The sequence below is a fragment of the Capricornis sumatraensis genome, chromosome 4 (genome assembly GCF_032405125.1).
Source record: "Capricornis sumatraensis isolate serow.1 chromosome 4, serow.2, whole genome shotgun sequence".
NCBI lineage: Eukaryota > Metazoa > Chordata > Mammalia > Artiodactyla > Bovidae > Capricornis > Capricornis sumatraensis.
Genome location: NC_091072.1, coordinates 42,039,255 through 42,066,577, shown reverse-complemented (window position 1 = coordinate 42,066,577; position 27,323 = coordinate 42,039,255). Strand labels below are relative to the sequence as shown.

The 27,323-nt window shown below is 41.1% G+C and overlaps 1 protein-coding gene across 1 annotated transcript in view; it reads right to left on the bottom strand.

Annotated features, from left to right (window-relative positions):
• CSMD1 (CUB and Sushi multiple domains 1) overlaps positions 1-27,323 on the bottom strand; it is a 1,675,023-nt gene that overhangs the window by 153,214 nt on the left and 1,494,486 nt on the right. The window contains exons 41-45 of the mRNA XM_068971399.1: positions 23,592-23,801; positions 9,393-9,581; positions 3,525-3,702; positions 1,466-1,611; positions 601-681 (exon numbers count right to left, since the gene is read on the bottom strand). Of these exons, the coding sequence (XP_068827500.1) occupies positions 601-681; positions 1,466-1,611; positions 3,525-3,702; positions 9,393-9,581; positions 23,592-23,801 (804 nt within the window). The remainder of the gene's footprint in view (positions 1-600; positions 682-1,465; positions 1,612-3,524; positions 3,703-9,392; positions 9,582-23,591; positions 23,802-27,323) is intronic.

Below are 27,323 nucleotides of genomic sequence, written 5' to 3'. Positions count from 1 at the left end.
CACTATAAAACAGGGTGTGGCACAGGACTGGGTATTTGTAATTGAGACCAAGAAATCATTTGTCACAATAACTGGTTGGCCAACAGACACCACAGAAGGTTTCTTAATGTGGCCTGATGATTATTTAATGAAATAGACCACTATTTTAAAATGAAAAAACAGAATTTCTAAATAGTATCACTCAATATATTCCCCAATTACATTCCAGTTTCAAGGAAAGGTCAATGTTAGACTAACCATTATTTCAGCCACAAATGACTTTCTTCTTCTGGTGCACCAAAATGGTTCCCTAGCTAAACACAAACATCTGCTTAAGTCTGTGTCTGAAAACTGCTTTTAGGAAAAAAATACAAACTGGTGAGTGATGCAGCAGGTAAATGTCCTCAAAATAGCAAAAGCAAAATTTAAATGGAAAAAAAAAATCATTGAGATGAAGAAAGAAAAACATATTTATTCAATTCATGACAAATGTGTATATCTCTCTAGGAAAGCTTTAGGAATATTTCTGACAAACATTCATCAACTTGGCTATCTACTGCAGGTACATGGGTGTAAAAAACCTGTGTTGAACTGATGATGTTGTAACAATGAAAACATTACCTATTTCAAAATCCTCATCCTCTGTAAGCATTTCTGCCTGTGGAACTGCTGGGGGAGGTTGACATTTCTTGAGCTGAAATGCTACATCATTTATATAAAAAAATAATAAGTGAAATTACATTTGATGAATAAACAAAAATCTTACAAAAACATCTCTCTTTTGTTGTTACAATGCTTAGGTCTAGGAAAATATCTATATTTGTAAATTATAGTTTTACTAAAGTCTCTAGCTTCAAATGCTTACAAAATTGAAAGGGAAAAGTATACCATTTAAAAAAATTGTAATGTTTAAATAGAAACATTTTACATATATCTGGAATTCTGCAGGAGAAATGGTTCATGCTGGTTCCATGTCCATATCAGGATCTGGCATCATCTTCCTCGGTCTCTTCTCCTGAGGATTTACATGTGGCAGTCCTCAAGAGAGATAAGGGACCGGCAATGCTTTTCCCTATTAATGCTTTTCCCCAAACTATGCAGTGTTCATTCTCAACATCAGTAGAGATTCGCTTTGCCCCATCTAAAATTACATGACATTCATTATCGAGGTTCATCTGGAGACAGAGATGAGGAAATCTCTGAGAGCTACTAAATGTATTTCCATGGTCTCCATATCAGAGTTTCACATACAATACGCTTATCCTGGGGGCAAATCCAAGATAAACTATAAAAGAGATGTGAAGTCCTAAATACATCAGTAGGAAAAAGGAATCATAGGAACCCCAGCATAAAATGTGAGAAAATCCTATAGGCTTTTGGTTGACAAAAACATGGAATTTAAGCTGTAAACAAAGTTTATGTCAATCCTATGAGAAAAATCAGTTAGGATTTTCCGCCATCATCAATGGAGTAAAAATACACTGACCGTGAAAATTGAGGACGAAGAAGCCTCCATTTGAAAAGTCACTGTGAAATTTGAGCAGGACTTGGTTGGTGGAGCTATATGCTGTCTCCAGGGCGGTGTTCCCACTGAAAACCCCCAACTGTGGAGAATTCTGATCAGGACCATCCCTGGGAAAAAGAGGAGCCCTCTAAATAGAAAGCTTCCAGTTACAGCTTAAATTCACAACCATTTTCTTCTGACTGCAGGGCTCCGTCTTGGTGAAAGATGGTGTTCTGTCCCCAGGATCCAGCTGAAAAGCCTGGTCTTCAAACAGCAGCTTAGGGCTCCCTGTTCCTCCCACACCTGACCTTCTCAGAGGTGTTTTTGAGACAAGGTGTTTTTGACACATTTATTCTAGTGACGTCAGTACCACTTATCAACTTCCTTTCAAATGTTCCCATTTTAAAGTCTAAATTCAGGGTGTCCCTTTAATTATGGGTGAGATTTATGGAGCTCTTATGACTGAATTGAAATATTAAAAAAAAGACTGAATAAAATATTACCATCTTCTAGATTTCGTGTTTAGAAATACTAAGATGTTTAATATTCATAGGTGACTGCACTCCAGTCTGTCTCATGAGTGTTCAGAGGACAGGGACTCCCTCCACTGCTGGAGGGAGACCTTGCTCCTACTGCTAAATCTACTGATTAATCTGGGTAAACCTGCTGATATTATAGTGTGGCTTTTCATTTCAGTGTCGTCTGTCTGTCTTGCTTTGCTTCATAGGTCAACTTAATATTTCAGGTCCTCCATTTCTGTTCATTGCCACGACACAGGTCCTTTCCCCCGATCTCCCCTCCTGCGAGGCTATTTCTATAGCCCCACAAGCCAGTCAGTCTTCCATCTTATCCAGCCGACCTTCCTCCCTACACAATAATAATGGGTATTCTGCATCCAGGACCTGGTCCTATAACTCCCCTTCTTATGACTCTAAAGTGAATCTGTGTTGCTCTAGGATGAAGCCCCAAATCCTTAACAAGATGTATGAAGTCCTGTATGGTCTACCCAGCTTACCTGGCCAGGTCATCACTTCTCTCTTCTGTGCTCTCCCAAGACATCAGCCATATCACACCTGGGGTCTCTCAGTGCCTGCAACTCACCTATTCTCTTGCCTCAAGAGAATTTCCAATGGCTAAGACAACCTCTACATTTACCACGACTTCACCAACACACACACGCACATAAACACACTGCCTTGTTAACTGTGATTATGCTTGAGTTTTCAGGGCATTTTATTCCTAAAGCACATCCAACTTATTCCAGATCTGGGCTGTGCCCCAATGGTAAGCTCTACTCTTCCCATCATATTTTATCATTCCCATTTCCCCATAAATTCTCACCTCCAAAGGCAATGGTAGAAATAGTCACTCCCATAAATATGAACATTCAGTGAAGGAGAGTTTAGGTTAACTTACCCAGGCTACATGGCTCATTAGATGGGGAACTAGGGCTACACCTGCCTCGGCATCCCCTATACAGCCCATGGTAGGGAAGGTGGAGGTGGGTGGGGGCAGTTCTGCAAGGTTTATAAAGTACAGAGAGAAAGCTGTGTGCAATCATTTCTTCAATACTTCCAGAAGCATCAAATTATTATATGGCAAAGGATCCAACCAGCTTTTCTTTAAGAAAAAAAAAAAAATTATACTTGAAAATGAAAGAGAAAAGAAGGAATTCCCAAGTGGCCCAGTGGCTAGGACTCAATTCTTTCACTGACAAGGGCCCAGGTTCAATCCCTGGTCAGGGAACTGAGATCCCAAAAGCTATGTGATATGGCCAAAAAGGTAAATAAACAAAAAAAGAAATAAACATAAAAAATAAAATACGTTTGGGATATTCTCCTCTATCTAGAGTAATCCTGAATATATCTACCATGTAGCATGGTACATGAGGTTTATTCTATCTCTAGATTTAGTTGGTAAATTTCTGTTTTGATATCTACCTAACTACTCCATCTCTATATCTATGAAAGTGACATGTAAGTGGTTACAAGAACAGTTTATCACAAGGACAGATGGGTGTTTTCAGGAAAGGTTTTCATACCAAACCGCGATGTAGTCATTGACAGCTTCCGTCTGCAGCAAGGTGAAGTTGATGTAGACACCATGGCCGGGAGGCACGGAGATGAGCCAGATGCAGTCCTTCAGGATGGGGTACTCGTCCGGAAATCCGGGAGAATAGATGGTCCCGTTCTGAGAGGTCACGTTATACCCACAAGGAGCTGAGAAGGAAGCCAAGAAAAATCGAGCCCAACACAGTCCAGTGAGACGTTTATCATTTTCTAAAGTCTCTTAGCCAAGATTTTCCTAAGAAATAATTGTGAAATATCCCTCAGCAACTACTTTGTCAAAGTCTTAAAACCTGGGAAGAATTTTACTTCTAATCTACCTTATCTAAGTTTTTTAACATATTCTCCAAACATTCAAAATCCCCTCAGGATAAAGTCATTTCCACATAATTTAAAGGAGAAAGAAAGAAAAAAAAAAAAAAAAAAACACCAACAACCTTAGTGAGTAGTCTCCTGAGACTGAGCTGATAATTCATTGGACTATCTGATGCAAGGGATTATGTTGAAATTATGTGTGAATATTTAACTGAAAAATAATTTTTTTTTTGTTTTAAGTGAGATTTCTAAAGCTTATTTAAAATGCCTAAAAGAGAAGCATCTAAGTCTATCTGCCTTAATACAAAGACCTAACAAATTCTCCCGAGATCTATACCTAGAGAAAGGAGATAAAATTATGTAAGTGAAAATTTATAGAAACACTTCCACATCTCATCCACTATCAATGATGTGAAAAATCTCAATACCCAGAGTCCATTTTTATTTTACTTAATAAAATGATCATCACTCTTGCCATAGAAATTATTTTGTTTTATTTTTGGAAAAATGAAATGATCATACATGAGCAGATAATCCAAACTATATTCTTTAACTCACATCATGGTATAAATACATCAGAGTCATAGACAAGTAGACATTTTAATCAAATTAAAATCCAGTAGATGCAATACAAGTGTCTGTTACTAACATGAATCTCATCAGGCTTTCAAATATTTGCCATAAAAGGTATAAAATTTAGGTGGAATGAATAAGCCAAGGTACATTTTTTTAAAGGTTCAAAGACAATTTAAAATTATGACTGATGAAATATCATGAAGCCAAAGTAACCATTTCAAAGTAGACAGAAAATGTACCAGTGTCAAGTAGATTGACTTGGTCTGAATTTTAGGTAAATTTATTTAAAGGCACTGTGGAGAACATTTTACAAGTTTTATAGCATAATTGTAAGTGGGGTTTGGAGACAGATACACCTTGACCTGTAAGCTAGCAAAATACAACATACAGATACCTATAATCTGTAAAAATAGGGCCAGAAGCCACGCTGGAGTCACAACAAGTGACTACATGGGGACCCCTGGAGATGCCATACTTCCTAGCTGCAAACATCATGTCCTCGTTCACCTGCATGGATAGCTCTTGTGCTTTTCTCCTATTTTGCTGGCAGGTGAACAGGTCCCTTCTTCAAAACTCAACTCAAATGTCACCACCTCCTGACAGCCTTTCCTGGTGGCTGTGGTTTGGATACTCGTCCCTGGACTACAGTTCATGGACAGCCATTCTTCACCATTTGACTGTCAGCAACTAGAAGTCAAGGACCATACCCACAGCCCCATCAAACCTCCTCTCATCAATCCCATTGTCTGGCTCAGATCTCAATAAACGACAGACACCAAATAACTGAGGGATTGGAAATGGGTGAGACAATGAAGAGAAACACTTAAAGCATGTGTTGAAGCCACTGGCTGACATATCCCATGTATGACTTGAAGTTATTCGTTATTATGTATTGCTTTATAACTCTAAATTTCCCTTCAACATTTTTACTTTTTAATTTGCATCTTACTAAAGTATAGCCACTTTATATGGAGTAGTACCCTTCCCATGGGGAGGGGGAGAAAACAGAACAAACAAAAAACATGGTGTTCACCTCTTAAAAGGCAAAATGATATGGTTATTTTCTTAATAAAATACATTCTGATATTCTTTAGGTCACTTAGTATATTTGCCATGACATATCTCTGCTATTCAAATAACAAATCCTTTTACTCCTATGTTCAATGAGTGTTTATTGAGAGTCTATTATGTGGCAGGCAGCTTGGCTGAGCTGGGGCTAGAGCAGAGAACCGTGCTGACCTCATCCCTGCATTGCAGAGCTTGCTGTATTCAAGAGTGATGAAGGAAGATGTTAAAAGCTAAATAAGTATGAAATTTGACTTGTGTGATAATACTCTCAATGCACTTAAAACATTCTCTCAAGGCAAAATCCTATATTCTACAGAGGAAGATGAAGGACCATAAAAAGACATAATGAATAAAGCTTCCCCTCCCTTTCCCCTGGTCGAGCACCTTCTCCCAGAGGCTTTCCCGTCAACTTTGTGGCACAAAGCTGTATTTTGATTTCCACATCCCAGCGGCATCTCAGGGATCTCTGCAGCAATAGGGACCTGCGATCCAGCTCAACAGGAAATGCACCCACCCCTATCCTCTCCCTGAGGGTGAGGGTCAAAAAGGCCCCTCCAGTGGAGAGCAGCCAGCAAGCCCAGCAAGGGGGAGCATCTGGGCACAGAAGGGCCTGCACCACCTGCAACCACAAGTACTTCCCAGCTGCTCACCCATCTGCCCAGGAGCCTGGCCCAGCAGGAGAGAGACCGTAGAACATGAGAGCATTACACACTGCACTTCACGACTAGGAGCCACACAGATGGCATCCCTTGTCCACACCAGGACCAGGGAGCCAACAAAGGCAGTCCCTTCACACACATGAACAGACACTGCAATAGCGGCATTTACCATGTTAGGCAGTTAGACTAGGAAAAAGGAGGCCAGAATGGCAGTGGCTAAAAGACAAGGAAGGGGAAAACCTGCAGAAATAGAACAAAGGAAGGTCTGAGGAATGGAGTGAGGGCCTCAAGTAGAACAAACAGCACTTCTGGCTAGCCCAGTTCACAGAGGGCGGGCCTGGGGGTGGGAGGAGAAAAAGACATGAAAAGGGGAGCCAAAGGGCCTGGGGTCTCTCTCTCTTCTCTTTGCATCTTTTGGGTCATCATTCCCTCATACCTCGAGGATGTATTTTCCTTTATTTTCTAAATAAAATGGAGCTGTAACACGGAGCTGTAACACGGTCCATCCGAGAGCTGTGACACTGGTCTCTCCAAGAGCTGTAATGCTGGCCCATCCAAGGCTGTAACACTGGTCCGTCACTTCAATTTTTTGTTGTGATGAGACAGAACTGAGGAACTTACACACTTCCCCAACAATAATAAGAAATACCCTTTTGATCTTCCTCCCTGTTTTTGGCACAGAACTCATAAAACCTTTAGAATTTACAAAGTGATAAAAAAAAAAAAGATCAAATTGTCTTTTGTTATTCAAAACAAGACCCTTTCAACCACACCTGAGTTTATGTTAATGAAGAAATGAGGAAATCTGAAGCCTTGGGGCTAGTTGTAAGGGGAACCAGCCTCAGATTGGAGGTTCAGCCCCACCCCCACCTCAGGAAGAGGAAGAGGGAAAGAAAGTCCATTTAATCACCAACCTGAGGGCCTTTGGTTTTAAAAGAATATTCCCTGGTTACTTTTATTTTTTTAGAATTTAATCTAATATTGTTGTTCAGTTGCCCAAAATTGTCCGACTCTTTCCACCCCATAGACTGCAGCATGCCAGGCTTCCCTGTCCTTCACCAACTCCAAGAGCTTGCTCAAACTCATGTCTATCGAGTTGGTGATGCTATCCAATCATCTCATCTTCTGTCGTCCCCTTTTCTGCCTGCCTTTGACCTTTTCCAGCATCAAGGTCTTTTCAAGTGAGTCAATTCTTGGCATTAGGTGGCCAAATAATTGGAGATTCAGCTTCAACATTGGTCCTTTCAATGAATATTCAGGGTTGATTTCCTTTAGGACTGACTGTTTCGATGTCCTTGCAGTCCAAGGGATTCTCAAGAGTCTTCTCCAGCACCACAATTTGAAAGTATCAGTTCCTCAGCACTCAGCCTTCTTTATGGTCCAACTCTCACATCCATTCATGACTACTGGAAAAACCATAGCTATAACTAAAAGAATCTACATGGGCAAAGTGATGTCTCTGCTTTTTAATATGCTGTCTACATTTGTCATAACTTTTCTTCCAAGGAGCAAGCATCTGTCTCCCTTGGGTGACTTTTGTCTTTTCTGTTATAAACCACAATCGTGCATAGATGGCTTACTGGGTTCTCTGAGCCTACCAGTGAGTTATCCACCCTTAGGGTAGCTGTGGTCCTGGGACTTTCATGTGGCACCAGGAGTCCTGGGCAGTCTTGGGTGTCTGCAGGACTTTAGCTTCATGGTTTTGCCAACTCTGATTAATATTCTGTACCATATATCATCCAAAAAGATGTATTTTATTAACATTACACTGACAAAATAATTCTAAATGGGCAGTTATTTCCATGTTGGAAAGTTGGGCTTGAAAAAGCAATGAAATATAATTAAGTACTTAATTCTATTTTTATATCAAGCCAAGGAGTCTCCTACTTACATGTGAATTCGAAGAACTCAGGAAACAACTACAAGTAAAAAGGGATTTCAGTCCTAACAATTCAAAGCAATTTATACATAAAAACATATGAATTTTTAAAATGGTGAGTAGTTTTTAAAGTGTTTTAATAAAAATATCAGATATCCCACTGCTATTGTTAGTTTTATAAAGTGATTTTTAAATGCTATTGTATGTTATTAAATCTGTAGTTGATTAAAATTACTATTTAAAGAAGACAGCAAATGTTTTTCTTTTATAGTTGTTTACATAATGATAAAGAATGGAAATGTACAGGTGAAAAATATCATTTAAAATGTCTACCTATATGCTTTTTTTTTTTTAACTTCTACAGTAGAAATTCAAACACAGCTGGATACCTTTCCTTTTTTTGCCCCTGGGATATAAGTATTTAGCATTTCAAAGGTCCACAGAGTTGGTAATTTCATTTTATTTTCATTCAGAAATACTGTATTTATAATGTTAGAATATTAGGTTTACAGCAAACTTTTCTATTTCAGATGAATTCTTCAAAAACAAAATACTTGATATATTTAACTTAAAGTTGTAGAAATTTCAAAGTCATAGTAAAAATTAGATAATCAAAGAGTTTTGAAGAAGTGACTTCTACTCAGACAAGGATATTCACTGAATCTAGATCCTCCTTGAGGTCATTCCCATCACCTGATTCCAGCATTTCTAAGAAACCCTGATCCTCAAGCACCATCCTAGGACACTACTTCATTTCCCCCCAACACTGCTCCTCTAGGATGTCTTTGCTAACACTGTTTCTTCTCTCTGGGATGGTCTCTGTCTCTGAGTAGCAAACTAGTACGTGCCATTCAAATCTAACTACAAAAATGGAGTCAGTTTTCTGAGATACCAAATCAGTGTTATTATTGTAAATTTAAACAATAAAAAAGTATCTAGGGTAAGATATGCACTGAATACCCCTTTAATCCAAAATTTGATGGAGCCACTGTAAAGCCAAACACTGCTCTAACCATGAAGATAATACCCTCAATCACTTCCCCAGCAATCACCGTCTTTTGTACCTTCAGTCATCAAAACAATCCTCGTGCCTGATTTTGCATAATAAATATTTGTGCTTATTATTTTGCTAACCTTATAATCTCCTTGAAAGCAAGGCCTATTTTTTTTAACTGACTGACATATGATATATTCTTGAAATACTAAGTAGAATGAGTTTAATACAATAGAGTCCCAATAAAAATTGGTTGAACAAATTAATGAATTCCAGAATGCATTCATTTAATATTTCATGCACCAGTATACATGTGGAAAATGAAACTGCTTAAGAAAAGTGATTAACCCACCGTCACATCTTGGAAAAGGGTAGTTCCAGTTTCTGTTGATCCCGTGCTGACAGGTGAGCACTGGGTGGCCAATTAAAATGTACCCAGGATAGCACTCGAAAGATATTGATTGTCCCACACTGTAGTCAGAGTTGACCATATACCCATTCTGGAAAGGTGGTGGGTCAGGGCAGTTCTGTAATTCATAGGCTGAAACAGACAGAACCAAGCACATAAATAAGAAGTGCAATTAGTCTGGAATTTAGAGGAGGAATAGGATGACATACAACTTCTTAGCATGAACTTTTTAGATATAAATTTTATGAAATCTTTACTAAGATACCCATTATCATCCAGTCGCATCACTTCATGGTAAATAGAAGGGGAAAAGTAGAAGTGTGACAGATTTTATATTCTTAGTCTCCAAAATCACTGCTGATGGTGAAGTAAGCCAAGAAATTAAAAGATGCTTGCTCCTGGCAAGGAAGATAAGGAAACTAAGACAAACCCCAAAACAGCATATTAAAAAGCAAAGACATCACGTTGCCAACAAAGGTCCCCCTAGTCAAAACTATGGTTTTTCCAGTAGTCATGTATGGATGTGAAAGCTGGACCATAAAGCAGGCTAAGCACCAAAGAACTGATATTTTCAAATTGTGGTGTTGGAGAAGACACTTGCAAGCCCCTTGGACTGCAAGGAGATCAAACCAGTCCATCCTAAAGGAAATCAACCCTGAATATTCATTGGAAGGACTGATACTGAAGCTTCTATACTTTGACCACCTGATGTGAAGAGCCGACTCATTGGAAAAGACCCTGATATTGGAACAGGTTGAGGGCAGGAGGAGAAGAGGATGATAAAGGATGAGATAGTTGGAGGGCATCACCGACTCGGTGGACATGAGTTTGAGCCAATTCTGGGAGATAGTAAAGGACAGGGAAACCTGGTACGCTGCAGTCCACAGAGTCACAAGGAGTCAGGCATGACTTAGCAACTGAACAACAACAATATAAAACAGTACTTATTTTTAGTAGTATAATCATAAGAATTTGCATTTAGTGAAGACATACTGTGCACTTTAGAAGTTATGTAGTACATACTAAAAATAAATTTGACAAGGCATACCTTGGGAAGAAAATATATGAGAGGAATTTAATCAAAACCAGAAGTGCAGACAAACAAAAAGTGCTTGTAAAGAATGTCAGGTGAACAGAGCCCTAACAGTTTTCTTTTAATTTAAAGGAAAATTACCCCAGCTTTCCTACCAAGTGCTTCTAACTAGAAAACATGTTATTGTTTTGTTTAGTTCAAATGTTCAGTGCAAATAAATTATTTCCATTTTCTTAGTTTTTTTCCTTAAAAAATAGTGTAGTGTCATACCTAGCTATTACTACCAGTACAATCCTTTATTTGTTTATTTACGCTTCCCCTGTTTTAGCTACACCATGTGGCTTGTGGGTCTCAGTCCCCCGGCCAGGGAGTGAGCCCCTGGGCTCTGGCAGTGAAAGCACAGAGCCGTAGCCTCTGGGCCGCCAGGGAACGCCCCAGTACAGCCTTTCTATAATGTGTAGTTCACTGCGCTTGGTCATCGTGCTCTCTCACCACGCCTCCTAGGCCCTGTCGAATGCACGGTTTCCCTCCTCAAGATACTGCTGTTTGAGTCTAGCATTACCTTACAGACAAGTGCTCAGAAAAAGAACAGAGAACCCCATGGTGTGTTCCAACTATCAGCCAGTTTCCTTCTTTATTATGCTCTTTTCCACTGGGGTCAGCAGCTTGTTCTCATTCTTGTTTTACTCGAAATACTGTGAGTTCTGTTGGTGAAATGAGTCCTCTAATAAATACATCAAATACGGCTGCTAATAATTAAACTTAAAAAGTAAAAACCATCAGAAATGGATTTCCAGTTTTCATGGGACAAAAATCAAATAAAACCTTGTTCAACATCACTCCATCCTCCCTGGGAGATTCTGTTTATGCTCTAGTGGGGCTCTGGGGTATCAACACAAGAATCAGTTATCATGGCACATTATAAAGGAGGTAACAGGTAACAGAGATTCCAGATGAGCCATCATGTGAAACAGCATTTAACAAAGATTCACACACACTTTCCACGTGTTCATCACACATGCTAATAACAAGTCCCATGATGCATTTCCCTACACATTATGTGGTTTGTGGTATAATTTAAGAAAGACATTAAAGTTCTGTTTAGGGATGTATGAAATTAGCCTGTTTCTACTCATCATCTAACATCTGTGAAAGGCACTGAAAATGGAAGTTTAAGTTGCCTTTAGCAGCCCCATGGTATTAAGTCCAAAAACTCTGGGTTACCCTTGATTAGAAGAAAGATATTTTCTTTCTTCCTTTTTTAATGGTACCATACAGCTTTCCTGTATGGGGATTAAAGGGCATTAAAACAGGGTGAGAGAGAAAATCAGCCCAGGTAGTCAGGACTATAGTTTTTATTACCTACTTATATACTGAGTAAAATAAAAATAATGATTCATCTTGATGTACGGCAAAAGCAATGCAATAGTGTAAAGTAGTTAGCCTCCAATTAAAATAAATAAATTTATTTTTTTAAAAATAATGTATTGAGTGTCTTCTTGTTTAGTAGCTAAGTTGACTCTGACTCTTTTGGAACCCCATGGACTGCAGCTCGCCACACTCCTCTGTTCAAGGAATTTTCCAGGCAAGAATACTGGAGTGGGTTGCCATTTCCTTCTTTCCGACCCAGGGATCGATGATGTGCCTCCTGCATCTGCTGCATTGGCAGGCAGACTCTTTGCCACTGCATCACCACGGAAGCCCTGTATTGAGTGTCTGCTATGTTATGAATGGAAACTAGACAGAAACGGATCCTGCTTTCACAAAGCTTACATTTTATTTAGGGAAACAGACACAAATAAGTCAACATGTTAGTAATCACATAAAATAACTAAGTTGCGTAAACTGTTGTTAAAGAAGGACTGAAATAAAGGTTGGGGGTGAGGGGAACCGGGATGGAGGTTTAAGTGGGGGTGATCAAAACCTGCTTCCTTGAACATGTGGCCTTGAACTTGAGATCTGAGTGAGGAGAAGATACAGCCAGGTAATAACCAAGAAAGAAAGACCTTTTAGTAGCAGCAGAGGCCCAAGGACATAGGAAGCTGGGTCTCTGAGACGAGGTGGGGGTTCAAGGAGAGGAGCCTGGGGGTCATCATCCCAGTGTGCCCATCGTGTTCACAGTCTATAGCTCTCATGAGGGAGAATCTCGCAAATAATTGGACCAGGCCACAGAAGAGGAATTAGGACACACTTCTCAAGTGGACACAGCCATGGTTTTAAAAACTAGGACCCATTCTTCATCTCACAAATCATATTCCAGGTGAAAAAAAAAAAAAAACAAAAACCCACAGCCCATTTCAGTGTTTTCTTAAGATTTTGCAATCCCAATTAATTCTGTTTTTAGTTATGAATATTTCACTAACTATACATATTCAGTTCAGTTCAGTCGCTCAGTTGTATCTAACTCTTTGTGACCCCATGAATCGCAGCACACCAGGCCTCCCTGTCCATCACCAACTCCCGGAGTTCACTCAGACTCAACGTCCATCGAGTCCGTGATGCCATCCAGCCATCTCATCCTCTGTCATCCCCTTCTCCTCCTGCCCCTAATCCCTCCCAGCATCAGAGTCTTTTCCAATGAGTCAACTCTTCACATGAGGTGGCCAAAGTACTGGAGCTTCAGCTTCAGCATCATTCCTTCCAAAGAACTATACATAGTTCTCTGGTGGCTCAGAGGGTAAAGAATTTGCCCACAATTCAGGAGACCTGGGTTTGATCCCTGGGTTGGGGAAGATCCCCTGGAGAAGGGAACTGCTACCCACTCCAGTATTCTGGCCTGGAGAATCCCAGAGTCGGGGGAGCCTGGTGGGCTGCCATCTATGGGGTCGCACAGAGTCGGACCCGACTGAAGCGACTTAGCAGCAGCAGCAGCAGCAGCACATATAGCAAGAGGAAAAAAAATATGTTTTTACCACTTACGGCTAAAGCACTTAAAATTACCTTTAAGCTTTTGGGCATCTAACAATTATGCTTTATAATGTAAGAGACATAAAGAAAGAGAGAGAAAGATGGAGGAGAAGAGGAAGGAAGGAAGGAAGGAAGACAAGTACTCAACTTCTCCAAAATGTCAAGTCTCACAAAAGAAAAGGAAAAGAAAGTCCTAAGAATCTTAATGGGTATCCCAGGTGACTCAGTGGTAAAGAATCCGCCTGCCATTGCAGGAAACATGGGTTCAATCCTTGGTCCAGGAAGATCCCCTGGTGAAGGAAATGGCAACTCACTCCAGTATTCTTGCCTGGAAAATCCCACAGTCACAGGAGCCTGGCAGGCTACAGTCCATAGGGATGCAGAGTTGGACAAAACTTAGTGACTGAACAACAATGACAATGAAAGTCTCAATATGGTAACATTTTGCAAATACCATGAAAAACGATGTCAGTACCAATAAGCTCATACCTATACTATAAGAAGAAGACAACACTTAGAATCTCTCTTTTTCAGGAGAAGCCTTTGTTTGGATCTGAGAAAATAATCATTATTCTCGTCTGTCAGTCTTAAGTGGTATTTGCATCAAGTGTGTAAATTATAGGCACTGGATGTGGCAGCAGGTGGAACCATGTAGTCATCTTTCTAATACCTATTATATTTTCTGACTGATATCTAATCAGTTGATAAATATCTTCATCCTATCAGCCATCTTCCAGTTTTTGACTTAGAAGTAGGGTATCTGAACTCAATTTTATTCAACACAATTCATCTTTCACTTCTCAAGTTCTGTATAAGTCATTTAACTTCAAGACAGCTACATGTACTAGTAACATTTTTGACCTTTATATGGTCATAAATAAATGAGAAGGCTTAGTAATAAGGGGTATACACAGACATCACTGAGAATGACAAGAATTATCTGCATGATTTATGCATCTTCTTATGAGTTATTAATCATAAGCTTAACTTATAAATCTCAAGTGGAACCTAGGAACTTCGATATGACACACACATCAGAGTTGTGTCATTTGGCCAGCTTATAAATTTTATACAATGACAAACTATCTAATTAAGTTTCACCCCAGTCGGCTAAGATACTCTACAAGAAATCTGAACACCTCATATTCATGTTCTCATTCTTTTTTACTTAATTTATTTGATTGTCTTTCAATTATATCAATTAATTGCCTACATTGGATTCATGTTGATGTATGGCAAAACCAATACAATATTGTAAAGTAACTAACCTCCAATTAAAATAAATAAATTTATATTTTAAAAATATATATTGCTTAGAATTTTTTTTTTAATGTGGACACTGAAATTTAGAGTCAGGTGTCAAATAAATAAAACATTCGCTCAACGAACTAGGTGTTTAGCCTGGATGAGAACTCACAGATTCTGATGCCTACAGGCCAGGGAGACACAAGTTCAAAGCTGGCAGGCCACTAAATGAGACTTTTGAAGTCAATGCCTTCGCACCCTGGAAGGGCCATCACTCTGACACTTCAGGGGACAGCAGCCCCAAGCTGATACCGGCAAATGACCCTGATTCTGACATCACAACAGGAAAAGGGGTCTTTTACCAATTATGAAAAATCCAATGCTAAATATTGACAACTTAAAAATATTAATATTTTCCTAATGAAACTCAGTAGTTTTACGATCTCTGGTCTAGATTATTCGTATATAGAATTTTTAATTTTTTTTAAATTTTGTATTGAGGTATAGCTAATTAACAAAAATTTTGTGATAGTCTCAGGTGGACAACAAAGGGACTCAGACACACATATGTGTGCATCCATTCTCCCCTAAACTTCCCTCTCATCCAGACTGGCACTTAACAGTGAACAGAATTCCCTGTGCTACACAGTAGGTCCTTGTTGGTTATCTATTTTCAGATATAACAATGTGTACCTGTCCACCCCCTCCTTCTTAACTGTCCCTTCCCCCCAGCAACCATAAGCTGGTTCTTGAAGTCCCTACACAGACTCTTTGTGGTATCATGTTCTTTCCTTCTTTCCTCGCTTGCCCTCTCTCTTTCTTTCAGTACTCTTTTTGTAGTGAACTAATTGGTAGCTTTTGGAGCTATATAGACACAACCTTAGTAACTCTATCTGAAAAATATCAAGAAAAAAATTGTTTGAACAATGGAGGTTTAAAGTTACATAAGATAAAATCTGAGGAGAGCATGGCAACCCACTCCACTATTCTTGCCTGGAGAATCCCATAGACAGAGGAGCCTGGCAGATCCCAGTCCATAGAGTCACAAAGAGTACTGAAGTGACTTCAGTATCGGTTCAGTCACTCAGTCATGTCCAACTCTTTGAAACCCCATGGAGTACAGCACATCAGGCTTCCTTGTCCATCACCAACTCCCAGAGCTTGCTCAAACTCGTGTCCATCGAGTTGGTGATGCCATCCAATCATCTCTCCTCTGTCATCCCCTTTTCCTCCTGCCTTCAATCTTTCCCAGCATCAGGGTCTTTTCCAAAGAGTCAGCTCTTCATATCAGGTGGCCAAAGTACTGAAGCTTCAGTTTCAGCATCAGTCCTTCCAATGAATGTTCAGGACCAATTTCCTTTAGGATTGACTGGTTTGATCTCCTTGCAGTCCAAGGGACTCTCAAGAGTCTTCACCAACACCACAGTTCAAAAGCATCAATTCTTTGGCACTCAGCTTTCTTTACTCTCACATCCATACATGACCCCTGGAAAAACCATAGCTTTGACTAGACGGACCTTTGTAGGCAAAGCAATGTCTCTGCTTTTGAATATGGTGTCTACGTTGCCATAACTTTACTTCCAAGGAGCAAGAGTCTTAACTGCACGGCTGCAGTCACCATCTGCAGTGATTCTGAAGCCCCCGTAAAATACAGTCTGTCACTGTTGCCATTGTCTCTCCATCTATTTGCTGTGAAGTGATGGGACCAGATGCCATGATTTTAGTTTTTTGAATGTTGAGTTTTAAGCCAGCTTTTTCACTCTCCTCTTTCACTTTCATCAAGAGGCTCTTTGGTTCCTCTTCACTTTCTGCCATAAGGGTGGTGTCATCTGCATATCTGAGGTTATTGATATTTCTCCTGGCAATCTTGATTCCAGCTTGCGCTTTACTCAGTCCAGCATTTTGCATGATGTATTCTGCATATAAGTTAAATAAGCAGGGTAACAATATACAGCTTTGATGTACTCCTTTCCCAGTATGGAACCAGTCCTTTGTTCCATGTCTGGTTCTAACTGTTGCTTCTTGACTTGCATACAGATTTCTCAGGAGGCAGGTAAGGTGGTCTGTTATTCCCATCTCTTTAAGAATTTTCCAGTTTGTTGTAATCCACATAGTCAAAGGCTTTGGAATAGTCAATAAAGCAGGAGTAGATGTTTTTCTGGAACTCTCGAGTTTTTTCTATGAAGCAACTTAGCACATATGTAGGATAAAATCTAATTTTAAAAGTACACAGCAAACAATAATAACATGGGAATCTGTATTTGAGTCTTGTAAAGTCAATAAAAAAAGAAAAATTAAAATTTTAAATACAGTATTAAGAAGCTGTCCCCTGCCCCCATTTCTCATCTGCACGTGGATCTGGTGTCAGAGGTACAACAGCCATCCTTGGACCACAAGGCAACAAGGAGGAAAAGGCTACAAGCGTCACGTACTGGTTGGCCTTGATGTACTCAGTGCTGGCAGAAGTCACCCTGGACTTCTTGGGGTGATTGACAGTTATGACCATGAGACTCTGCCCAGGCTTTGTTCAGACTCTGCTCTTGACCTCCCTTTTCTTACAGTGTTTATTTTAGAAAACTTGTCACTGTACATTTTTTCCTCTGTCCCTTGGAGATGCATATAAGTCTTTTTAAGAGCCTCTTGTCAGTTTCACAGTGTAGGTGTGTTTCTCATGGGCCTGGGGACTGATCCTCTGAAGTGACCATCAGGGAGCCCTTGGAGGACCGTAGTCGAGCTCCAGTGGCTCTGGGCTGTGCAGACACTCTGTCTTGGAGCCAAGAGAAGGTTTACAGGCTTTGGGTTAACTCGGAAGGCCTATGACCCCCATTCTAGCTCCTAGAAAGTCTCCAGCCTTTAGCCTGTATTCATTTTAAAACCTAAATTTGGAATAAGCACCTTAAGGAACATTTATGCTTCTTATATAAACACCGTTTGGAAGGATAGATTCTTATGTGCATGAAGCCAGATGCAAGTGTAGAGAAATCCAGTCTCCAGTCTCAACACCTCTGCAAACCTGTGCCTCTCCTCAGGGACCCAGCCCCAGACTGTCCTTTCTCCGTGATGCTCTGACTCAGCAGCCATGGATCAGGGCGCCAGCACCCTCACTCCAGTTTGCTTGGCCAGGCCTGAGTGGTCCAGAGATGGGCGGCACTACAACTTGTTAAGATCTGTGATTCAGAAAGATGACAGTGACGCTAGCACAATTTCAGATTTATTTGAGTGTTGTTTCTTTTATTTTCTTGATGATCACCTAATCATGTGAAAGCTGGATCTGTAAATTTACAAATTGGATTTTGTTTTATTCAGTTTTTAAAAAATATAAATTTATTTAATTGGAGGTTAATTTATTTAAATTTTAAAAGTATTTTTGGTTATGCTGTGCAGCGTGCTGCATCATAGTTCCCCGACCAGGGATGGACCCTGTGCCCCTTGCAGTGGAATCACTGACTGTTAACCCCTGGACTGCCAGGGGAGGCCCACAGACTGGATTTTAAGTCACCACAGCTAGCTTTGATGGATGGAAGATAAGAGGAAGAAGCCCAGAGAAGAACACTGCTGACACTGTGATCCTCACAATGGCTTCTTTTTTAATTTAAAGAAAGATGAACCTACATGTAAACAAATGAAAAGGAGAAGAATTTGCTGCCCCAAAATATGCCTCTTTGGTGTGAGGATTATCGCGAGTTGGTTATCCTTAAGGAGGTGCAGACATGGGGGTATCTTTAGAAACAGAGTAGAAGTTAGTCATTTATAGGAGACATTTACATCTATGAGGGAAAACTCCCTTGGTAAGTAAGGGTGTCCTTTCTCTGCTCCAGGAAGAGAAAGGTGGCTAAATCTCTAGAAACTTATCGGTGGAGAAGAAAACAAGCTCAGTCTGCATGACAACCATGCCTGTGCAACCCTGCTCACCTCTCATGTTTTTACATGGGGGTGATCTCAGAAAAGAATCTAGAAAAAGAGGGGAAACGTGTTTCTTCCCCTCCACAAACATCGGTGGGAAGGGCAAAATCTGAGTTCAGCACATGAATTTTCCCTACTTTCTAGGAACACACGGCTTTGCATCTTCTCCGCTGCTACCTCTGTGAGTTCCCTTTTTTCTCTGGTTTCTCAGTGTCTTGTCTGGGGTGTTTTGCGCCTTTCACATGTTCCTTTTTGACTCTGTTTCCGAGGTGGCACTAGTAGTAAAGAACCCACCTGTCAGTGAAGGAGACATAAGAGACACAGGTTCAGTCTCTGGGTTGGAAAGATCCCCTGCAGGAGGATATGGCAATCTACTCCAGTATTCTTGCCTGGAGAATCCCATGGACAGAGGAGCCTGGCGGGCTATAGTCCAGAGGGTCACAAAGAATCAGACGTGACTTAGAAGTGACTTAGCACCAGCACATAGACTCAAGCAGAGTCACATGTACAGGAGCAGTTTGGTTCTCAGTAAACCTGTGTTAACAGCAAGGCCCAGGTCAGATCGCACCCACAGGACTCCTCTAACTGAGACTGAGTGGGGCCCTATGGGGCTCCCAGACATTGAGGTGATTTTGTCCCCCATTTCTTCAGCTTCTATGGTGTCCCTGAGTTCCAAAGGGCAGACTGAAACAGTTGCTGATCAAAGGAGGAACAGCCATGAAACCACCTCCTGAGGCAAGATTATAGGGACCAGAGAAATTCACGGAGATTCAGTTCAGTTCTGTTCAGTCCAACACTTTGCAACCCCATGGACTGCAGCACCCAGGCTTCCCTGTTCATCACCAGCTCCTAGAGCTTGCTCAAACTCATGTACATCTAGTTGGTGATGCCATCCAACCATCTCATCCTCTGTCATCTCCTTCTCCTCCTGCCTTCAATCTTTCCTAGCATCAGAGTCTTTTCCAGTGAGTCAGTTCTTCGCATCAGGTGGCTAAAGTATTGGAGTTTCAGCTTCAGCATCAGTCCTTCCAATGAATATTCAGGACTGATTTCCTTTAAGACTGACTGGTATGATCTCCTTGCAGTCCAAGGAACACTCAAGAGTCTTCTCAACACCATAGTTCCAAAGCATCAGTTCTTCAGCACTCACCTTTCTTTATAGTCCAAATCCACATCCATACATGACTACTGGAAAAACCATAGCTTTGAGTAGATGGACCTTTGTTGGCAAAGTAATGTATCTGCCTTTAATATGCTGTCTAGGATGATCATAGCTTTTCTTCCAAAGAGCAAGCTCTTTTCATTTCATGGCTGCAGTCATCATCTGCAGTGATTTTGGAGCCCAAGAAAATAAATTCTGTCACAGTTTTCATTGTTTCCCCATTATTTGCCATGAAGTGATGGGACCGGATGCCATGATCTTAGTTTTTTAAATGTTGAGTTTTAAGTCAGCTTTTTCACTCTCCTCTTTCACTTTCATCAAGAGGCTCTTTAGTTCCTCGTCACTTTCTGCCATAAGGGAGATTAGATCCACCTGAGACCCTGCACACACCCTCCTCTTACCAGCAACCCTGCCCTTGGAGTCCACCAAACTCAGTGTTGTGACAGTTTTGAAACTTTGCAGTAGAAAGAAGAATGCAAGACTATTACTGCCTTGATCCTTATCACTTACTCCCAACCCCAAGTCCTGACTATATAACCTCTCCCTATTCCCCAGGGAGCGGGGTGGGCACAGTTATTGAGATTCTAGCCTACAGTGTTTCCTTTTTGTCTGACAAGGAAATAAAGCCACTCTTTCTTTCTCCTCTGTGACTCTGTCTCCAAATTTCTGTTCAGGGTCAGTGCATAGAGATCCCTCACCTGCTAGACAGGAGATGGTGTTGACTCCATTAGGCCCTTGGAGTCCTTGTGAGAGATTCTGAGAGAGCTACACCTGTGTTTGCTCAGTACAACATGGGGTGTTTTGAGAACCAGCAGATGCAGGGGGAAGCTCTAAGAGCGGGGCATGGGGTCTTCTTTTGAGAAGGAAATTATTTTGACATAGAATGTACATGTGCAGAGAAGTCTCTCACTCTTGTGCTAAGAGGATGCTCCCTAAAGTCTTCTCAGAGAAAAGGAGTGGGGTTAAATCAGCACAGTATTGATGCTGTGTATAAAACAGATCACTGATGAGAACCTCCTGCACAGCACAGGGAACCCTGTTCAGTGCTCTGTGGTGACCTGCATGGGACAGAAATCCAAAACAGAGGGGTTTATGTACACATGTAGGTGTTGCACTTTGCTGTACAGAAGAAACTAACACTGTAAAACAGCTATACTCCTATAAATGTTTTGAAAGATAAATAAATCAACACGACAAACTTCACTCAACAACCCTCACAAACTACAGATTCCTGGTCTTCTTCCCATTGCTGCCTCTCTTCCTGGAATCCTGAACCCCTTTCTCCCTTGTTTTAGCTTCAGAAGCTAGCTAACCCCCTGAGTTCTAGCCTCTCCTGTGAGTGACTCTTGGCTGGGTTCTCGCAGGCGTCTGGGAGCCCGTGGAATGTGTGTACTCATAAAGTTGTGCTGATTCTCCTCTTGCTGAGCTGTCACGGGTGGGTCCCATCACCCACTGGAGAACCTCAGATAACACAAAAACCTGCAGACCTGGATGACTGTGTAACTACAAGCATGTTGACGGTATATGTGGGTGGGCAGAAGTGAGAAGAGGAGGAGACTCGGGGAGAGCTGGAGGAGATGATTCCTCCACAGTTCTTCTGAGAAAGTGGGAGCTGAAGGGGTCATTAGAATTAAACATAAGTAGGGGTATGTGTGTGTGAGAGAGAGGAACTTGAGTGTATTTAAACTCAAAGGAGAAAGAGAAACAGCCACTGGAAAAGCAATGAAGGAAAGATAATTCCCACCTGGAGAAAAGTGAAAGTGTTAGTCACTCAGTCATATCTGACTCTTTGGGATCCCACGGACTGTGGCCACCAGGCTTCTCTGTCCATGGGATCCTCCAGGCAAGATTACTGGAGTGGGTTGCCATGACCTCCTCCAGGGGATCTTCCTGAGCCAGGGATCGAAGCCCTGTCTCCTGCATTTCAGGCAAATTCTTCACCATCTAAACCATTAGGGAAGCCCTAATTCCTACCTTAAACGCCCTGGAAAGAGTAGAAAGACACATTTTAGGGTCTAGTGCATGGGAGGGGTTGTCTGCAAGAAAGAGATCATTCTCTTACCTCCAAAAGGAGGAAGAGCAGAGGTGTACGCAGGCCTCTGTGCTAGCCTGGGAAACTGTGTCTCTCCACTGTTCTCTATGTATGTGGGCACACACACCAGCCTTCCAGTGGGACTTGACATCCTTGCTGAGACACAGTGGGGTCCAGGTGAGAAGGAATGACAGACACAGGTGGACACTGAGAATTCCAGGCAAGGTCTCCTGTCTCATTCCTTAGGCTGTATCACCCTGTCTTCCCCACTCCCCTACACACACACATGGATTCCTATTTTAAGACACTCAAATTCTGGAAATGTAAATTTATACTTTAAGTAACAACTGAAGTAACAAGGTCTGAAAGTTCAACACAAAATGCCATCCTCTTTTAGTAATGAAATATTAAATATTTTCCAGGGCAGTCTATAAAATTAAAAAAAATCAAGTGATATCACCATGTTAAAAAAGACTCCACTTTTGACATTTTTTTTTACTTCATTTGAATTAACAACACTGAAGAAAAGGCCAGCTAAATTATTGTGTATGAAATGAAAACTTTGAACTTTTTCACATGTCAGAAATGCTTTGATGATGGTAGATCCTAATTTTTATTAGAGATCCCATATTTTGATGGTTTAAGAACACATAAAGTTCATTCCCTCTCTTATCTTTCTCCTTCCCCCACTGCTCCCCCACCCCCCACCGACATAACTTGAACACGGCTTGAATAGTACACAAGGTCATTACTTTGAGCTGAGAGAAAGCTTAAATGCATGAGAGACAGGGTCAGATCCCCTTCCCTTGTGGACATGAGGCAGGAGATAGATGGGCTCCAGCTTAGATGTTACAGTCAGCCTCCTCTTTACATTTCCAGAAGGAATAACAACAGGAGCAGGGCAAATGCTGGACTTTGCCCCAGTGGACACTTAAGCCAACAGTCACAGTGGAGACAGAAGGGAGCTGAGCCCTGCCCAAATGAGAGATGGAGAGACCATCTCTTGAGGTCAAGGAGACCTTCCTGACTACATAGGTGCAGAAAAGATCCCCCAGTGGTCAAAAGAAAGGGCACCTCACCCCACAGCAGGTGATGCCAACCTATCCACAGGCCTCTGCACTGGAACCCATCTTGGCTAAGAGATGCACACACACACAGGGGAGGACCCTGAGATGCTCCAGACGTGGACTCAGAGCCAGGTGATTGGCCAGAGAAAGCCAGAAGAAAGGCCCGTGTAAGCGATTCAGACCAGCCGAGGGTGTGACTCCCTCTCTGAGCCCACCCGGTGTCTATCCACACATACTCCTTTTCCTCCTAGTACCCTTTACATGTTTCACTACTTTCTGTCTCTTTGTGGACATTTATTTCGACAAAACCAACAAGCCAGGGCTTTGCCGCTGTCCTTGGTGGTCGAGTGGCCAGGATTCAGCACTCTCACTGCTGTGGCCTGGCCTCAGTCTCTGGCCGGGAACTGAAATCCTGCTGTGAGCTGCTGCAGGTGGAGGCCCCCCAAGATCAAAGAGACTCCTTGTTCCATAGTCCTGAAGGGGTAACACCTGCATGTGGCCAAGAGGACACAGTGACAGGTGACAAGGCTATGTGATGATGGGGCTAAGAGGGTCCCAGGCGGTGATGTGGCCACTGGAGGGAGACAGAAGGGACCCCGGTGAAGCAGTGTGTGACCTGCTCCTGGAGTCTGGGTCCTGACCTGTGTGAAGCCTGGCGAAGACTCCATTCCCACCAGAAAGCTGTGCTCCACTCGGGACTCTCCAGTTGTGCAAGATTTTAACCAGCTTGGATGTTTATGCTTCCACACACTGTAAGTGTCAGATGCATCCGCAGGTGTGGTATGATTCTTACCTTGGTAGGTGAGTTTAAACCCCGGTCGGTTCTGCGAGTGGTCACTGTAGAAGTGGATGAGCGTCTCATGAGTGGTGCTCAGCAGGGCGCTGGGTAGGTCGGGGCCACTGAACTGCCCAATCATCGGGCTGGTGTGGTAAGGGCCATTTTGAATTTCAAGGTAATCATGATTAGCTTCAGTAGAAAAATTCAGAAATTGAATATGTGCACCTATGAAAAAAATAGGCAACACTGGTGAATACTGGTATCAAAATTTTTATAATGCTTATCAACAGAGATTAAAATCACATTAGTTTCCTCCAACAATATCTCTCCAGGAGGCAGACTGGAGGAACATGAACATTGTGAATTACAACAAGCCTTAGTTTGGTTTCACCTCTGTTGCCCACCAGCTGTGTGACCTTTGTTTGTGCAGTGAATGCTCCTAAGTCAATTTTTTGGTGAAATATGGACATTACTGGCACTGCATCACAGAGGCATGCAGCTGTTATTCTCAGAATGATGACTTATATCCACACACAGTGGCACACAGTGGCAGGGATTCTCGTCCAGCTGCTATTTTAATCCTTACAATCAGAAACGTAAGTTTGTAATTGTCAATTAATTTTCAACTTTATCAAGGAAGAAGCCAATATAGGTCTAACAAAATGCAACAAACTTTAGAAGTGGCTTTTAAGTGGATGCTCATACCATCTCACAAGAAAGCTCTTAGTTTGAAAACTGATTGTTTTGAATGTGTGGTGCCTGCAATGCCAACTACTGATGTTTGCAAGAAACCTGCTCTGGTAAATGCTGCTCTGACTCTCACAACTGAATCCATTTTAACAAGAGGCCAAGGCTGTCCAAAGGACCCACGTTGCTGGCATAATATCTAACAGTGTACCAGATAAGCTACTATTGATAGTTTAGAAGAGAATCAAAAGAACTTAGAGCTATTTGCTGCGGTATTGTGGCATGTTTGAAAATTTGACTATTGTTCCTAAAATACTTCTTAATTCACTTGAAGGTTTATTCAGAATGCCAAAGATAGTAGTTTTTGCATAAATCAAGGCAATTAAGTTGGGTTTATAAAGCCTAAACTAAGAAAACCAACAGCTATTGTGGATCACTCTCTCAGCATGTGAGGAAAGCTTTATTTTGTGTTATTCTTCTCTTTATATATATATATTCTTCTCTCTCTATATATATATAAAGCTCTTTTTATCCATCTATCCATATATATAAAGATCTTTTCATCTATCAAGATATATATGTATATATATATATATATATATAGGCTTTAGGAAATTAAAGATATTGTTATATTAAAGATCATGTTTGCAAAGATTACCTTACTTAAGCAGAAATGCTGAGAAAATGTAAAGCCATCATATCTACTTAGTATTGATGGAAAATATAGGTAACAAAAGTCTGAAATCAGTAAAAAGAAAAGAAAAGAATAAAAGCTCATGCAAAGAGTAATAGGGAAGAACAACCTAAAGCTATTCAATAAATTTTAAAATTCTCCAAGAAACACACTTTTATCAATTATGGAGAAAACTTTGTTAGGAGGAACAAAAGTGTGAATAAGGCCTTTCTGGTTAGACACAGTGAAAATCCATTACCACACTCGGGATTCAGTTTACCAAGGTGACCACTGTTATTACCGTTATTTCATAGGTGAGCAGAATAAGGTACAGGAAGGCTGGGTGTGATGTCCCAGGTAACACAGAGAGAGGCAGAGTTAGACTGACACCAACTCTGATGGACAGAAAACTTGTGTTCTCTGGTTTAACATGGAAACACGCAAGACAAAAGCTAAGCATCTCATGATGTTACAAATATTACAAATTTTTGGAGAAAATTATTTTGTATTAAAATTTCCATCCTAGTTTGATAGAGAAAATTGGAAGGAATTTCAGAATATTTTAGGAAGACACACAAAAAGTAAAAAGCAGAAGAAAGACTTTCAGTGAAAGGTCTTTAACAAGACTACAAAACCTTGGTCATTTTTAGAATGAGCAACTCAGTTTCTGTCACACAGTCCAAGTGTATATACAACAACACATGAGCAGGGAGGGATGGAACTGTTCTAACGGCAGGCACTGCCGGGGGCCAGCGTGAGGAACTCTGCCCATGGCAAAGGTCATGAGGAAGGAGGCCTGGCATACGCAAAGGCGTGATCAAGCCTCAGGAAACCCCCTGTTCCCGAGCATCTACCCCAAAACCAGAGTCTGTTTTATGCTCTCACCTACACCTCTGACTACACGGGGGGCTCTCCCCCATCATCATTTCTCTCGGAGGAGTTAACTTGCAGCTCCAAGGCAATAAAAATTCCTGGGCATGACAAGAGTGTTTCGGCTTACAGACTCCTCTGAAGGTTATCTAGCCCACCTGTATAGGTTCGTCTGGCCACATGTGATTGTTTACAGCCTCCCAACCTGAGAGGCACAAGATGTTTTATACTTACTAAAGGCAAATTCTTTCAGGGAGTTGGAAATTATTCGTATAGAGGGTTGATTAGGAATTATATTGGTGAAGGGTTTTTCATTTGTTGTGTCAATAATTGCTGCTAATTCCCTGCTCTGGGTGGGACAAGGGTGTCTCAGGTCAAACCTCTCTGCTGACAGACTAGCTTGTGTGACAGGATTATCCATACTCCTGCCACTACGCACATGATTGTTTACTACCTCTTAACCATAAACAGCACAGAGAGTTTTGGAGTATTTTGAGAGTCTTAATTAGCATAGGGCTTTTTCTTCTTGTTGAGTCAATGATTGCCGCTAGGCCTCCATATCCTTAGGCACCTGGGAATATATTAATCAATGTATTTGGAACATGGAAAAGGAAATATAGTAGTTTTTAAGGTTAGCAATACTAGACTTTTTGAGTTAATGAATTTTCTCTTTTGTAATAGATCACCGTACTTTGTTATAAATCACTGTGTCCTTGCTATGTAAAAATGTAACTTTATCACTATCTTAAGACTAAGTAGATCTAAAGGGGAACATTGGTGAAAGGATTTTCATTTGTTGGGCTGATGTTTGCTGCTAAATCTCCATGCTCCCTGCCCTAATAATGAATATAACTAACATATAGGAGAAATAAGTATTAACCTTTAAGATTAATCGTGTTAACCTTGGGTTAAATAGATTCCTTTCTTGATTATAACTCACTACACCCTCACCCTATAGGAATGTAACTTTATTTGGAGGGTGGTGCCTGGTTTAAGAAAAAACACCCTTGGAAGAAATAAGTTTTTTGGTTATCAGAAAGAAAGGATCATAAAATCCCTAAGACCTTTTTATGTGAAGCACCTGATTTTGATAAAGGTCAGGACTGCTGACCCCCGCATGACTCTGTATTCATCCCTATGTGTAACAAAAGGTATATAAGCAAACCCAAAAATAAAGAAATCGGATCAGTTTCTGAAAAGATTGATTCCCCCATGTCGCTTCTTTCTTGCTCCCGTTTTTCTGGCTGAATTCCCATCTGGAGCATGGATGCTATTCCACGTAATCCAAGTTATTCAGCCTCTTTTTCTCCACTAATCTTCCTACTACACTATCCGTTTCTAATTTCTCTATATATCTGTAATTAAATATGTATTTTTCCAAGGATGCCGACTCCGTCCCCACCTTCGAATCACCCTGGATCCACCAGGGCTGGACCCCGACAAGGCACCACAGATGACCGACGTGCAACAAAGCTATTCATTTAAAACATTCCTGTAAATATGAAAAAATGCCAAGC